The following is a 17,148-nucleotide window of genomic DNA, read 5'->3' on the forward strand; positions in this document are numbered from 1 at the left end:
TTAGAGATACAGCCTGTGATAGACCCTTCTGGCCCTTTGATCTGCACCACCAGGAACCCACTGATTTAACCCTAGCCTGATCACGGGATAATTTACAATGACCAATTAGCCTACTAACTGGTACATCTTTGGACTGTGAGAGGAAACCAGAGCACCTGGAGGAAACCCATGCAGACACTGGGAGGATGTACAAACTCCTTACAGATGATGTCAGAAGTGAACTCTGACCTCCGATACCCCAAGCTGTAATAGCATTGCACTAATCGGTATGTTACCATGGCGCCCGTAATCTCTCTCTCTTGCTCCAGCGGATAAATTGCAGTCTCCTCCTTAATATTTGACTGCAGTGGGGATTGGAGCTTAGAGTCAGAGCGAGAATCTCCCCAACTTGCCTAGGCCCTGACCTCTATCTCAAAGTATCCAGGGGATCTTCTAGTCTTTCATCGGACTCCCACGGGGAGCCATTTGGGAAGTTTAATCTCCTATTAATATTTAACATGAATGAAGTGGTGCATTTAGCCTCGTGCAGGTGTTCTAGTGGTTTGTCTCCTGGTGTGCTTTCTCATCTTCCAGTCAAAGAAATACTACGAGCAGAAGTGCCGAGAGGCAGACGAGGCGGAGCGTATGTCAGAGCGTGCAAACTCCATCGGAAACCCAAAGCAAATGGAAAAGGTACAAGGCACTGTAGATTACAACCCTTAAATATTCCCTCTACATCATTTCCCACTTTTGAATATTAATGTATTTTTCCTTTCACTTGAAGGCTCTTCTCTTAAAATTTCCTTTTGCATTTCTTGTCAATGTATCATCTTGCTGGCCTCGGCATTCCATGAGCTGTATAGACATATAATATAAAAACCGGACCGAGTGAATATTTTTATTGTGTTCCTTTGGGCCAATGTGCTGTTTTTTTGTTGAGTGCCTCGAGAACTTTGACTCTCTGCTTGCATGCCCTGGTCTTAAGACCTTAAAATACAGGAGTGGAATTGAGCCATCAAGCCTGCTTCATTATTCAACCTTTGATCCTTTTTCCTCACCCTCATTCTTGAATGTTATCGCCTTACTAATCAAGACCTATCAATCTCTGCTTCAAATACACCCAAAGACTTGGCTTCCACGGCAATGAATTCCACAGGTTCTCCACCTCTGGCTGAAGAAATTCCTCCTCATCTCAGTTCTAAAGGGTTGTCCCTTTATTCTGAAGATGTACCCTCAAATCCTGGACTCTCCTACTAGTAGAAAGATCCTCTCCTTGTCCACTGTATTCAGGCCTTTCAGTGTTCAGTAGGTTTGAACATAATTTCACCCACCTCCCCACCATGTCACCACCACTGCTTCTGAACTCCACTGACCACAGGCCCAGAGGTGTGAATCGCTCCTCTTTTTCTTCTTTCCTAGAGAAACAGGCAGTAACTGAAGGGTCGACAGATGAACAATATGCACTATTTCTAGTTTTCCCTCTTATGTTTGTAGACTTGTATTTTATCATGGACCCTGACCCTAGTCAGAGCACGCAATGTTGCAAATGCAAAGGAAAGTTTAAGAAGAACTTCAGATACTGGAAACACTCTGAAGGTCAGGCAGCATCTGTAGAGGGAGAAAGCAGTTGATGTTTCAGGTTCAGAACCCTTCCGAATTTAGAAAGGGTGTTGGCTCTCAGTGGGAAAGGGATGTACAGAACAAAGGGATTATCTATGATAGGATGAGACCAAATGTCATAATAAGGGGTTAAGGGGGTTAAGGGGGTTAATCATACAAACTGCTTCTTCTTCCAAAAATGCTAAGGGTTTCTAGCACATCCTGATTTAGTGACTTCTAATCGATGTTTCTGTCTTTTGGAGCCTGATGCGATGTGCACGCAGACACATTGCAGCGGGGGCCAACGGACACCTTGAAAATAGAACAGCAATTTCTCTCGTCTTAAGGCGCTCGAGCCAAATGTAGCTCTGTACGAGCATCCGGACCAGACGCCAACTTGTGCACCATTTGGACAGAGGGAAGGACAATATTTCACATACTTAATTGTGAGCAGATTACTGCACTTAGCCAAAATGTAGCTGAAATGTTTCTAAATTAAACGTCCTGGCGGAAATGGTAGAGTGAGATAGTACAATACATAGGTCTCTAGACCACAGTCTTTAGTTAGTGATGTAATGGAAATCTTACCAGCACCCCCCTCATTTATTGCCTCTCTGTCCGTTTCTCACATTCTCTCTGTTCTGTCTCTGTCTGTCCCCCTCCCCACCATCCTTTCTCTGGCAACTGCATCCCCATCTCTCCCCAAGCCTCTCTCTCCCTGTCTCCCCACCACAGCTTTCCTCTCCTCGCTGTCTGTTGCTTCATCCTCCCCACCCTTCGCACTCTGTCTCTGCCTCCTCTCATCTATCTTCCTCTCTCCTCATGTCTTCCAGAGCTTTGAATTTTGCTCCGAGCTCACTTGGAAGGGTTAATTACTTCTGTTAAAATGAACTGGTCTAGCCATATTAACCCCATGGCTACCAGAGCAGGTCAAAGACTAGGAATCCTGTGGTGTGTAACTCACCTCCTGCCTTCCCAAAGCCTGTCCACCATCTACAAGACAGTCTCCTTTTCCCTTTCTCTACAAGACTCAGGTCAGGAGTGTAATGGAATACTCACCACTCATCTGGATGAGTGCAGCTCCATCAACACTCAAGAAGCTTGACACCATCCAGTACAAGGCAGCCCACTTGATTGGTACCCCTTCCACAAGCATCCGATCCCCCCACCATCGACGAACAGTTGCAGCAGTGTGTACTATCTACAAGATGCACTGCAACAACTCACCAAAGTTCCTAAGGCAGCACCTTCCAGACCCACGACCACTACCATCTAGATCTAGAAGGACGAGAATGGTCGGAAGCTGGGAACACCACTACTTGGAAATGCCCCTCCAAGTCACAGACCATTCTGACTTGGAAATGTATCGCCCGTCCTTCATTGTCACTGGGTCAAAATCATGGAATTCCTTCCCTAACAGCACTGTGGATGTACCTACACCTCAGGGACTGCAGCGGTTCAAGAAGGCAGCTTATCACCACCTTCTCAAGGGTAACTAGGGATGGGCAATAAATAGTCATAGTCATACTTTATTGATCCTGGCGGAAATTGGTTTTCATTACAGTTGCACCATAAATAATAAATAGTAGTAGAACCATGAATAGTTAAATAGTAATATGTAAATTATGCCAGTAAGTTATGAAATAAGTCCAGGACCAGCCTATTGGCTCAGGGTGTCTGACCCTCCAAGGGAGGAGTTGTAAAGTTTGATGGCCACAGGCAGGAATGACTTCCTATGACGCTCTGTGTTGCATCTCAGTGGAATGAGTCTCTGGCTGAATGTACTCCTGTGCCCAACCAGTCCATTATGTAGTGGATGGGAGACATTGTCCAAGATGGCATGCAACTTGGACAGCATCCTCTTTTCAGGCACCACCGTCAGAGAGTCCAGTTCCATCCCCACAACATCACTGGCCTTACGAATGAGTTTGTTTATTCTGTTGGTGTCTGCTACCCTCAGCCAGCTGCCCCAGCACATAACAGCAAACATGATAGCACTGGCCACCACAGACTCGTAGAACATCCTCAGCATTGTCCGGCAGATGTTAAAGGACCTCAGTCTCCTCAGGAAATAGAGACGGCTCTGACCCTTCTTGTAGATAGCCTCAGTGTTCTTTGACCAGTCCAGTTTATTGTCAATTCGTATCTCCAGGTATTTGTAATCCTCCACCATGTCCACACTGACCCACTGGATGGAAACAGGGGTCACCGGTACCTTAGCTCTCCTCAGGTCTACCACCAGCTCCTTAGTCTTTTTCACATTAAGCTGCAGATAATTCTGCTCACACCATGTGACAAAGTTTCCTACCGTAGCCCTGTACTCAGCCTCATCTCCCTTGCTGATGCATCCAACTATGGCAGAATCATCAGAAAACTTCTGAAGATGACAAGACTCTGTGCAGTAGTTGAAGTCCGAGGTGTAAATGGTGAAGAGAAAGGGAGACAAGGCAGTCCCCTGTGGAGCCCCAGTGCTGTTGGCTTAGCTGGTGATGCCCGCATCCCATAAATGAATATATAAGTAATCAGGCCGATTTCTAAACCGTATGAATCTGGCTTTTTCCAACCCAAGGCAATGTGTTCTTTGTGCCTGATCACACTAGCAGCCCCTGACCATAGAAGCTCACAAGACCTCCGAGCAAAGTTACTAAGTACTTGTTGGATCCTGATGACTTTGTGAACCAGAGGCTCTTCAGAAATGAAGAATGAGGCACAGAATTCGCTGCTCACTGCTGTTTATTGAGTATTACAAGATCAAAGAACAAACAAAGAAAAAGGACAAAAAAAGTCACGGCCGTCTTCTACAAAGACTAGCTCTGACTGAAAAGAAAACAGTATTCCGGTGACAGCAACTAATCTATAAAATAGCCGGATTCAAAAAGTGCGCTATCTGCTGCAGAAAAACTAAGAAGCTTCTAGAAAATACAGAATTAGCTATACCTACAATATTGGAAAATTCACGTAAGTAGGGGCGTGGAATTTGCTGTCAGTGGGGGCGAGGGGCGGTAGATGCAGACACATTAGGGACATTTAAGAGACTATTAGATAGGCACATGGATGAAAGAAAAATAGAGGGCTACGTGGGGGGCAAGCGTTAGAATGATCTTAGAGCAGGTTAACGAGTTGGCACAACATTGTGGGCTAAAGGGCTTGTATTGTATGTTGAACAATTATACATATACGGATGGTTACATAAAAATACAAGCAACCATAGAAAAGATTAAACTAGGAGAAAAATAACAACTTTACCCTCCAATCCAACATATTTTATATTAAATGAAATTATTAGGCAGGGCACTATTCTTACTGCCTGCTATGACGTTGGTGCTTAGGGCAGCAGTGAAGGTCAAAGAGCATCTAGTGCTCCATCTCGGGCAGGGTTCAGGGGTTCCTTCGTCATGTCAGTAGTTTTCTCTCAGGTTTCACTACTGTCAGTTGTGCAAGTTCCAGGCAGAGACTCAGGAATACCATCACACTTAGATGCAGATTTATTCTTCATTGCTGTTTCTCTAACAATTTTCTTTTACCATTCACTGTTATCAGCTGAACCCCCGAACCTGGAGGACTGGTCGACCACCCTTGGTCTGTCCGCTACCCTTTGACCTGTTTGTCATGGGTGACCCTACCAAGAGCCAAAGCATAAAGCCCTGACTCCAGCCAAATGTACCATAACCTTCCGGGTCTTTGAGGCATGCAAGCCTCCAAACCCTACGACAAGGTTGTGGTCCTCTTGGTGGTATTGGGCAGGTTGAAAAGGCAGAAATAGTTTTTTAAAAAATCCTCAGGCACTCATTCAAGGGGGCAGAGATTAATCTATGCAATTGTTCATTTCTGATCTAAGCTGATATCTCGGGATGGTATGTGCAAAGTGTTTAAAATGGTGACGTACAGAGATAACTGCATCCTCTGTGCCCACAGCTCTGGGAATGTACCTGTTGTCTCTGCTTGTGTTAAACACTTTGCGCATAGACTCTCGTCCCACTCAGCCTCCCCTGTGTGCGCCCACGAGTGTCTCAGTGCCATCTGGACTCAGATATTTTTAACCTGTGATTCCTGAACATTGTCACGTTCAGCCCACACAACCACAAAATGATGTCAGGCCTGGAACGATGCACAGAGCTCAGGGACTACAGGATCTCCCTTGAGGGCTCTGTTTGCACAGGCACTGCACAGCTGAGGTACCAAGCTGGATACCATCATCTGTTTTCTGTTGCCCAATCCTGGTTCGGTTGTCATGAAGCCAGATCTGAAGGAACAGAATAGTGGTGGATAGCAATGGCTTCATGTGATTCCAATAGGGGAGCTGTATCAGTGTGAATGATCAAAGTAAATTTATTATGAAAGTATACGTATGTCACCATATATTATGCTGAGATTTATCTTCTTGCAGACATTCACAGAAGAACAGAGAAATGCTATAGAAAATAATGGAAATCTACACAGAAACAAACACTGACAAGTAACCAATGTGCAAAAAAAGACAATTTGTGAAAATACAAAATAAATTATATTAAATAAATAAATAATACCGAGAACATAGGTTGTAGAATCCCTGAAAGTGAGTCCATAGGTTGTGGAATCAGTTCAGAGTTGAGGTGAGTGAAGTGATCCACACTGGTTCAGGAGCCTGATGGCTGTAGCGTAATAATTGTTCCTGAACCTGGTTCCTGAATGCTGGGTAAGAACAAGGATAAACCCGGTGAGGCTGCCTCCTGAACTTGAATAGTTTAGTGATCAGTGAGAGTGTAAAGTCAGCAATATTAAGCAATCAACTCTGGTCTGGTCTTGCATTGTATCAAACATCAGTGCTGGTAATTAAACGGCGTTTGTGTTTGCTCCACAGAGCCAGAACAAAGCCAGACAGTCTCGAGACGCCATGGGTGACGCAGGTATGTCCACCGTGAGCCTCTCATAGTTTTTGTACAGAGCATGGGATTAAATTGGCCATGGGCTGCTTGCCCAGACTGCATTGCACCATTACCCCTCCCTGTCCCCAGTCACCATGTTACAGCATATTGCCCCGTGCCATTGCCAAGCTCTCCTGAGTAAAACCCCAACATTTTTCTAAGTGTACATTTCTATCTTGTGCAGTACCAGACCTTTTGTCTACACACTGGGCTCTTGATGCTTAATTTATTATTAAAATATTCCATTTTAAGTTCTAGTTTCTGCCGTTTTGTCTCTAAAAGGGTTTAATGGAAGGAGTTTAAAGCTGCATTTGAAAAACTGAAATATGCCTTTAATTGATTTACATGGCACTTTAGCAGTGGGTGTGACTGAAAGAAAGCTGGTAGGACAAAGTGAAGTGCTTTAAACAATTAACAGGAATTCTGCAGATGCTGGAAATTCAAGCAACACACATCAAAGTTGCTGGTGAACACAGCAGGCCAGGCAGTCCTGACGAAAGGTCTCGGCCTGAAACGTCGACTGCACCTCTTCCTACAGATGCTGCCTGGCCTGCTGCGTTCACCAGCAACTTTGATGTGTGTTGCTTTAAACAATTAAATTGCTTTGTTTACTCAGCCTGTCTGCATGCTCCTCCAGCACTGTTTAATCTTTTATATGTGGCTTTGTTCTTAAACTACTGTCACTAAGGTAGATAGACTTTTATCTATAAAGTTCCTGTTGGTCCTCAACATCTTTAAGTGACTTGTGGTTCTTTTTGAAGTGTTGTCAACTTTTCAAATGTAGTAAAGGTATAACTTTGTACAGAGTTGGCTGCAGCTTTAAAAACACTTTTTTTCTTTGTCTCTCTCATTCTCTCTCTCATCAGAAACAGCTAACTCCGTTTCGCTTTCAGCAGAGTCTACTGAGCATTTCTTGTTTTCACTTCAGAGTTCTGACATTTGTAGATTTTTTCCTTGGTTTTCACTGACTAGATAACGTGAGTAATGGCTGGCAGAAAGGTGGTATGAAACACTTTGGCACGTGCTCAAACTTCTTCTTCTGTTACAAAATAAAGGTTTGTGCATGTACGCCCTTAAGGTTGTCACCAATGAAAACCTAATTTTGATAACACTCTGTCCCTTTATTCTTTAACTATGCAAAGCTAAAATGTAAGTTTAGAGGTGTGTCTTATACATTTCTGATCTATATCTGCATCCCATTGAAAAGACTACTTTTGAACCATGGAGACTTGAGCACTGAGCATACCTTTTGTAGTTAACATGCACTTTGTAAATTGCCATCAGAGACATATGGTGTGATTATAACAAGTCACATATAAAAAAAAAGCTTGCATTTATTCAGAAACTTAAAATCAGAAACAGGTTTTTATCACTGCGTTATGTGATGTGAAATTTATTGCTTTGCTGCAGCATTACAGAGCAAAGATATAACATGCTAAAATTTTCAAAAAAAATTGTACCAAAAGAAAAACAAGTTTGTGTTCATGGAGCATTCAGTAATCTGATGGCAGAGGGGGAAAAGCTGTTCCTGATTTGTTGAATGTGGTTCATCAGGCTCTGGTACTTCCTTCTTGTTGGTAATAATCAGAAGAGTGCATCTTCAGGATGGTGAGGGTCCTTAATGATGAATAAAATCACAAGAAATTTGCAGATGTTGGAAATCCAGAGCAACACACACAAAACACTGGAGGAACTCAGCAGGTCAGGCAACATCTATGGAGGGGAATAAACAGTCAACATTTTAGGCCAAGACCCATAGACTGTTTATTCCTCTCCATAGATGCTGCCTGACCTGCTGAGTTCTCTAGCATTGTGTGTGTGTGTGCCTGTGTTGCTCCAGTGAAGAATGCCTCCATCAAGCCAGTGAGCACTGTGAGGGTCCTGTTTTTTGACTTCTCCAGTGCGTTCAACACCATCCGCCCTGCTCTGCTGGGGGAGAAGCTGACAGCGATGCAGGTGGATGCTTCCCTGGTGTCATGGATTCTTGATTATCTGACTGGCAGGCCACAGTACGTGTGCTTGCAACACTGTGTGTCCGACAGAGTGATCAGCAGCACTGGGGCTCCACAGGAGACTGTCTTGTCTCCCTTTCTCTTCACCATTTACACCTCGGACTTCAACTACTGCACAGAGTCTTGTCATCTTCAGAAGTTTTCTGATGACTCTACCATAGTTGGATGCATCAGCAAGGGAGATGAGGCTGAGTACAGGGCTACGGTAGGAATCTTTGTCACATGGTGTGAGCAGAATTATCTGCAGCTTAATGTGAAAAAGCCTAAGGAACTGGTGGTAGACCTGAGGAGAGCTAAGGTACCGGTGACCCCTGTTTCCATCCAGGGGGTCAGTGTGGACATGGTGGAGGATTACAAATACCTGGAGATACGAATTGACAATAAACTGGACTGGTCAAAGAACACTGAGGCTGTCTACAAGAAGGGTCAGAGCCGTCTCTATTTCCTGAGGAGACTAAGGTCCTTTAACATCTGCCGGACGATGCTGAGGATGTTCTACGAGTCTGTGGTGGCCAGTGCTATCATGTTTGCTGTTGTGTGCTGGGGCAGCAGGCTGAGGGTAGCAGACACGAACAGAATCAACAAACTCATTCGTAAGGCCAGTGATGTTGTGGGGATGGAACTGGACTCTCTGATGGTGGTGTCTGAAAAGAGGATGCTGTCTAAGTTGCATGCCATCTTGGACAATGTCTCCCATCCACTACATAATGTATTGGTTGGGCTCAGGAGTACATTCAGCCAGAGACTCATTCCACCGAGATGCAACACAGAGCGTCATAGGAAGTCATTCCTGCCTGTGGCCATCAAACTTTACAACTCCTCCCTTGGAGGGTCAGACACCCTGAGCCAATAGGCTGGTCCTGGACTTATTTCCTGGCATAATTTACATATTAATATTTAACTATTTATGGTTTTATTACTATTTATTATTTATGGAGCAACTGTAATGAAAATCCAATTTCCCCCAGGATCAATAAAGTTTGACTATGACTATGACTATGACTATGACTATCCTGAGACACCACCTCTGAAAGATGCCTCGATGGTGAGGAGGGTTGTGCCCGTGATGGATCTGGCTAAGTCCACAAACCCCTGCAGCCTCCTGCAATCTTGTTGTATATAGTTATTGTTGTATATCTCACCATTATTCCAATGTGCTTCACAGAGTGAACTATTTTTGGAAATGTAAATGAGCTTTAGCTAATTGAGCCAGCAACTGTTTAATTTTTCACACAGTGTGATCTGCACATCAGCTGAATGAATTTTTTTGTTTAAGTGAGTCCAGGGAGGACTGCTGGTTAGAGTCCAAAAGAACTCCCTGTTCTTTCCAAAGTGGTGCAATGGGATCTTGTTTATTCACCTGAACGACCAGGGATGTGTAATATTTGAGAGTGCAAAGGTTTTATGCACAATTGTAGAGGGGTCTGGAACCAATATCCTACAGCTGAGCGTATCAATCCCCAAAGCAAGAGTTGCCAAGTGAAACTAAAATAATTTTAATATCTACTTTATATTTTGTTGTTCATTCTTTTTCCTTTCCTCAGAGTGACATGAAGAGAAAAGATATGTTTGTGTTATTTATTTTTTAAAATTCTTTACATAATTTGTCTTCTTTTGCACACTGGTTGTTGTAGTTTTTCATTGATTCTATTGGATTTCTGTGTTCTACTGTGAATACATGCAAGAAAATGAATTTTGCATTTCATTTGGGAGGGGCTGGGGTTTTGGGGGGGGTATTGACGATCGAGATGCTGTTCTTTTTTGTGCGGGGGTTGGGTTTGATGTTTCTCTCTCAATGAATTTCATGCTTTTTCTTTGTTGCGTGGTTATTTGGGGAAGATGAATCTCAAAGTTGTATATAGATACATACTTTGATAATAAATTAACCTTTTGAAGCTTTGAAATGAACCTCAGGGTTGTATATGCTGACATATACATACTTCGATAATAAATTTACTTTGACATTGACTTTGACATCATGTGAAATGCAATTCTTTGTGTAGCCGCCGAGGTGTGGTACCTGATAGACTGGTGACCTTCTTGTTCCCGGAAACTGAGGATTCAGATTCATTTATTCATTTTATGTACACTGAAACGAACAGTGAGATGCATCATTTGCATGAACAACCAACACACCCAAGGATGTGCTGGGGGCTGCCAGCAAGTGTCACTATAATTTCCAGTACCAACATAGCATGCTCACCATTCTCTACTGAACAACAACAACAACACAACAAAAGAGGCAAAACTAGTCCCTTTTCTCTCTCTGCCTACCTAATCCACTCAGACACAGGATTTCAAGCCCAGGACAGGCTGCCTCCATGACTCCATACAGTCACTGAGCAATACAGCAGATAAACAGGCCCTTTTGCCCATCTAGTCCATGCTGAACTGTTCTGCCTAGTGCCATTGACCTGTACCTGGGCCATAGCCCTCCCTACCCTTCCCAGCTACGTACTTATTCAAATTTCTCTTAAATGTTGAAGTCAAGCCCACATCCACTGGCAGCTCATTCCACACTCTCACCGCCCTCCGAGTAAAGACGTTTCCTGTCATGTTCCTCTAAGTATTTCACCTTTCACCTTTAACCCATGACCTCTAATTCTAGTCTCACCTCTGGAAAAAGCCTGGTTGCATTTTCCCTTCCAACCTCCAGTCCCTGGCCTAGAATCGCAGACATCAGGCCTCTGACTTCCAAATGTGCCATTCACAGAGGCTTCAACTCCCGGACTTGCTGCCTTCAGTCATCAACCCTCTGGCTTGCTTCCAATGTCGCGAAGAGCCTGCTGTAGGGAGTCCAGTCAGAAACGCCCAGATGGGTGGTAGGCTGAGTTTTGAGCCAGGTCAGAAGTCTTCATCTTCAAACATCCTTTTTCTTCTCGGTACAAAGGCTGTGCTGGTGTATGGAACGAAGAACACTACAGCCCTTCAACCCATGATGTTGTGCCAACGCTTTAACCTACTCGAAGATCAATCTAGTCCTTCGCTCCTTGTTTTCTATCATCCATGTGCCTATCTAAGAGTTGTATAAATGTCCCCAATGTACCTGCCTCTCCTACCACCCCTTGCACCAGGTCCTGTGCATTTACCACTTTTTTTCAAAGAACCTACCTCTGACACACCCTCCTCCAATCACCTTAAAATTATGTCCCCTCGTACTAGCTCATATTAGCCATTTCTGTCCTCGGAAAAAGTTTCTGGCTATCCACTTGATCTACTCCTCTTATCATCTTATACACTTCTTTCAACTTACCACTAATCCTTCTTCACTTTAAAGAGACGTGATATTCCGCAGGGATCTCTGCTGGGACCTCTGCTGTTTGTGATGTATATAAATGACTTGGATGAAAATGTAGATAGGTGGGTTGGTAAGTTTGCAGATGATACCAAAATTGGTGGGGTAGTGGGTAGTGTAGAAGATTGGCAAATAATACAGCGCAATATAAATCAGTTGTAGATGTGAGCAGAATAATGGCTGATAGAGCTTAACCCAGATAAATGTGAAGTGTTGCACCTTGGGAGGGCAAATGCAAGGAGGCAGTGCTCTATTAAGGGCAAGACCCTTAATAGTGTTGCTGAGCAGAGCGATTTTGGGGTCCAAGTTCATATCTCCATGAAAGTGGCTACACAAATCAAAAGGGTGGCTAAGAAAGCTTATGGTGTGCTTGCTTTTATTAGTTGAGTTCAAAAGTCAAGAGGTGATGTTGCAACTTCATAGAGCTCTGGTTAAGGCCACATCTGGAGTATTGCGTAAAGTTCTCTTTGCCCAATAATAGGAAGGATGTTGAAGCTTTGGAGAGGGTGCAAAAGAGGTTTACCAGGGTGCTGCCTGGTTTAGAAGGCATGTGCTATTATGAGAGGCTGGACAAACTTGAGTTGTTTTCTTTGGAGCAGTGGGGTCCGAGGGGAGATCTGATAGATTATGAGAGGCATGGAACATAAGGACATAAGAAATAGGAGCAGGAGTCGGCCATCTGGTCCGTTGAGCCTGCTCCGCCATTCAATAAGGTCATGTCTGATCTGGGCATGGACTCGTCTCCACCTACCTGCCTTTTCCCCATAACCCTTAATTCCACTACCATGCAAAAAATCTATTCAACCCTGTCTTAAATATATGTACTGAAGTAGTCTCCACTGCTTCATTGGGCAGATAATTCACAGATTCACTACACCCTAGGGAAAGCAGTTCCTCCTCAGCTCTGTCCTAAATCTATACCCCCAACTCTTGAGGCTAGTTCTAGTTTCACCTACCAGTGGAAACAACTTTCCTGCTTCTATCTTATCTATCCCTTTCATAATTTTATATGTTTCTATAAGATCTCCTCTCATCCTTCTGAATTCCAGTGAGTACAGTCCCAGGCGACTCAATCTCTCTTAGTCTAACCCCCTCATCTCTGGAGTCAACCTGGTGAACCTCCTCTGCACCACCTCCAAAGTCAGTATATCCTTCCTCAAGTAAGGAGAACAGAACTGCACTCAGTACTCCAGATGTGGCCTCACCAATACCGTGTATATTTGCAGCATAACCTCCGTGCTCTTAACATTCAATCCCTCTAGCAATGAAGGTCAACATTCCATTTGCCTTTTTGACAGCCTCCTGCACCTGCAAACCAACCTTTTGTGATTCATGCACAAGCACTCCCAAGTCCCTCTGCACAGCAGCATGCTGTGATTTTTTTTAACATTTAAATAATAATCTGATCTTCCATTTTTCCTTCCAAAGTGGATGACCTTCCATTTACCAACATTGTACTCCAGCTGCCAGACCCTTGCCCACTCACTTAACCTATCTATATCTCTCTGCAGACTCTCTGTATTTTCTGTACAATTTGCTTTTTCACTCAAATTAGTGTCATCTGCAAACTTACATACACTACACTTGGTCCCCTCTTCCAGATCGTTAATGTATATCGTGAACAGTTGTGGGCCCACCGCCGACCCATGCGGCACACCGCTCACCACTGATTGCCAACCAGAGTAACACCCATGTATCCCAACTCTCTGCTTTCTATTAGTTAACCAATCCTCTATCCATGTTAATACATCATCCCAACTCTACGCATCCTTATCTTATGGATAAGTCTTTTATGCGGCACCTTATCAAGCGCCTTCTGGAAATCCAAGTAAATAACATCCATCTGTTCCCCTCTATCCACTGCACTCATTATACCCTCAAAGAACTCCAGTAAGTTTGTCAAACAGGACCTGCCTTTGCTGAATCCATGCTGTGTCTGCCTGATAGATCCATTTCTTTCCACATGCCTCGCTATTTTTTCCTTAATGCTAGCTTCAAGCATTTTCCCAATGACAGATGTTAAACTAACAGGCCTATAATTACCTACCATTTGCCTACATCCTTTTTTGAACAGTGGCATGACATTTGCTGCCTTCCAATCTGCCGGGACCTGCCCAGAGTCCAGAGGATTTTGGTAAATTATCATCAAAACCTCTACTATAACTTCTGCCATTTCTTTCAGTACGCTGGGATGTATTCCATCAGGACCAGGGGACAGAATAGATGTGGAGTATCTTTCTCCCCAGGGTAGAAGGTAAGAAGGGGAAGATTCAAAGGGGATGTGAGGGGTCTTTTACTCAGAGAGAGGTGGATGCCTGGAATGTGCTGCCTGGTATGGTGGTAGAGGCAAATATATCAGAGACTTTTAAGAGACATTTAGATAGGCAGGTGGATGTAAGGAAGATGGAGGGATATGGTCATGATGTAGGTAGGAGGGATTTGTTTTTGGGGGTTTTTGATTTACGTTTTAGCTGGTTCGGCACAACATTGTGGGCCGAAGGACCTGCTCCTGTGCAAACTGTCCTATGATCTATGTTCAAAATCCTAGCTTGCTCAGCCTATTCTCAGCAGCCAAGCTCTCTAACCCAGGCAGCATCCTGGTAAATCTCCTCTGCACCCTCTCTAAATCTTCCACATCTTTCCTATAATGAGAGGACCAGAACTGAACACACCACTCCAGGTGTGGTCTAATCAGGGTTTTACAGAGTTGCAACATTACCTGACAGCCCTTGAATTCATCCCCAGATGAATAATGAAGGCCGACACACTATATGCCTTCTTACACCTGGCAGGACTAGAAAAAAACAAGACCTGACAAAGGGCGGATGAGCTCCTTGTGAGCCAATGGCCATCTTCTGTGGAAGAGATTAAAGCCTCACCACCTACCTATGAATCGTACGCCATGCACCTAGTTAGAAGAGACATGATGAGCTTGGGCGCTGCACCGTGTGCCTGGACCTGCCCAAGGCCTCCGCCTAAGGAAGGGCTGAGCTCAAAGAAGCAGCTGCAGCTAGAGGCCAACACGGCCTCCGGCTCGAGTTCGGCGGGAGCTGCAGCAGGTGGTGCCAAGGCGGCCAGCGAGAACAAACGGGAGGAGAGGCTGTACTCGGTGCTGTCGCAAGATCGAAGAAGATGGAGGTGCATAGCCGCCAACCTCGGATTTCGGATGGCACCCACTGACTGACTCACCCTATCGACTTGCACAGTAACTTTAAGGGATCTATGGACACACATCTTGAAAGAAATGGTGGTTAATTATCAAGGTCTGTCTTTGCGAAGAGGAGGGTCCCGCAAAATGGGAAGTGATCCAGTTTCAGTGACTCGCTATGAATCATTAGTGACGGAGGGTGGAGTGGTGCAACAGGGCACCGTTGAGTGTAAGGCCAATCCTCTCATACACCTCTGTGAGTGTGTTGACAAAGGCTTGGAGCTTGGTCTCAGAGCACATGGAAATACAAGTGTCATCCGTACCCTTCCGCTCGACCAGGGGGAGCAGGTAACCTGGATTCTGGACCATAGTCGTCAGAAGTTGAATACTTTCCCACGCTGTCTGAAGGTTCACTCCTATCCTATTGGAAGTTTAAGGATGTCCAGCCATGATGCAGCGAGGGAAAAGCTGTTGTTGAAACATAACACAAGGGACTCTTCAGATGCTGAAAATCCAGAGACAGACAGAGACACAGACACACGCACACACAATGCTGGAGGAGCTCAGCAGGTCAGACAGCATCTACAGAGGGGACCAAGCAGCCGACGTTTTGGGCTAAGACCCTGCATCAGGACTGAGTGTAAAGGCAAAATAACGTACAGACTCCTCACAGACACCAGTAGAAACCAGGTCACTGGCTCTGTAATAGCATAATGCTAAGGGCTACAGTACCGTGCTGCCCCACATTGTTCCAAGGGATGGACAATCCATTCCCTGCCTCCTTGTCTCTTTTTCTATTGAACATTCTGGTTCCCCTCTCATCCCTTCTCCTCGCCTGCCTATCACCTCCCTCTGGTGCCCCTCTTCCTTCCCTTTCTTCCATAATCCACTGTCCTCCATGATCAGATTCCTCCCTCAGTCCTTTATTTCTTCCACATTTCATCTCCCAGCTTCTCACTTCATCCTCACTCCGCCACGTACCCCTCCTTTCCCCTCATCCGACTTCATCTATTGCCTGCCAGCTTGTACTCCTTTCCCTCACCCTGCCTTCTTCCCTCTTCCTTTCCAGTCCTGATGAAGGGTCTTGGCCCGAAACGTTCACTGCTTATTCCCCTCCTTAGATGTTGAAACTTAACTTTTGGCGAGATTGGATACTTGAAGACAGAGGACGAGTAAAGAGTACAGAAGTGGAACAAAATTGTGAAGACCTGGTGGGAATTCATTGGACCCGATCCTTCAACTGCCCCCTCTGACCTGTACAATCATTTGGATTTTCCGCCCAATCTCACCAGAGTGGTTAACCAAGAGTGAAATGGCAAGCGTTGGACTTCTGCAGAATGAGAATCAGTTTACTGGCCTGGTGATGCAAGTTTTGGGTAAAGCTGGTAGAGAAACCACACATTTCCTGTCACTGACGCCCATCACAGCTGGCAGTACATTGCTTTTTGAAAATGGCCCTTTGGCTTTCTCATTTGAGAAAACAATTCCATTACCCTTGCGGCTGATAAGGAGACGCAATGCCAAACCAGCTGAACAGAATTCATGTGCATTTATTCTCTAGCATTTTCAGTGTGTTTGGCGATGAGGGATAGTGGTTGAAATGTGCTAATTCAAGAGAAACACAGACAAGTGCTGATCAGAATCAAGAATCGGGTTTATTATCAGGTTTACAACAATGAGGCATTCTCATTAAAACCTATTGAATATTGAAAGGCCTAGACACTTTGGACATGGTGAGATGTTTTCTATAGTGGGGGACACCCTCAGAATAGAAGGACCTCCATTTAGAACAGAGATGAGAAGGAATTTCATTAGCTCGAGTGTGTTAAATCTGTGGAAACTATTTCTGCAGACAGCAGAGGAGGCCAAGTCACTGGGTATTTTTAAAGCAAGGGTTGATAGATATTTGATTAGTAAAGGTGTCAAAGGTAACGGGGAAAAGGCAGGAGAATGGGGTTGAGTGGGATAATAAATCAGCCATGATGAAATGGTCGAGCAGGCTCGATGGGCCAAATGGCCTAATTCTGCTCCTGTGTATGTCTTATGGTCTTATGCAGTTGAAATTTGTTATTTTGCAGCAATAGTACAGTGCAAAATAACTATAAATTATGATAAGAATATATCAAAATAATAAATAGTGCAAGAAGAGAGCAGAATGGTGAGGTAGTTTTCATGGCTCATGGACCATTCAGAAATCTGATGGTAGAGGGG

At 44.5% G+C, this 17,148-nt stretch overlaps 1 protein-coding gene across 5 annotated transcripts in view; it reads left to right on the plus strand.

Moving 5' to 3' along the window:
* Positions 1-17,148, plus strand: part of pstpip1a (proline-serine-threonine phosphatase interacting protein 1a) — a 121,857-nt gene that overhangs the window by 67,370 nt on the left and 37,339 nt on the right. For all 5 annotated transcript variants that reach the window (XM_072282783.1, XM_072282784.1, XM_072282782.1 and 2 more), the window contains exons 7-8: positions 574-672; positions 6,419-6,464. In XM_072282783.1, the coding sequence (XP_072138884.1) occupies positions 574-672; positions 6,419-6,464 (145 nt within the window). The remainder of the gene's footprint in view (positions 1-573; positions 673-6,418; positions 6,465-17,148) is intronic.

This window comes from Mobula birostris, chromosome 18, assembly GCF_030028105.1.
Source record: "Mobula birostris isolate sMobBir1 chromosome 18, sMobBir1.hap1, whole genome shotgun sequence".
Taxonomy (NCBI): domain Eukaryota; kingdom Metazoa; phylum Chordata; class Chondrichthyes; order Myliobatiformes; family Myliobatidae; genus Mobula; species Mobula birostris.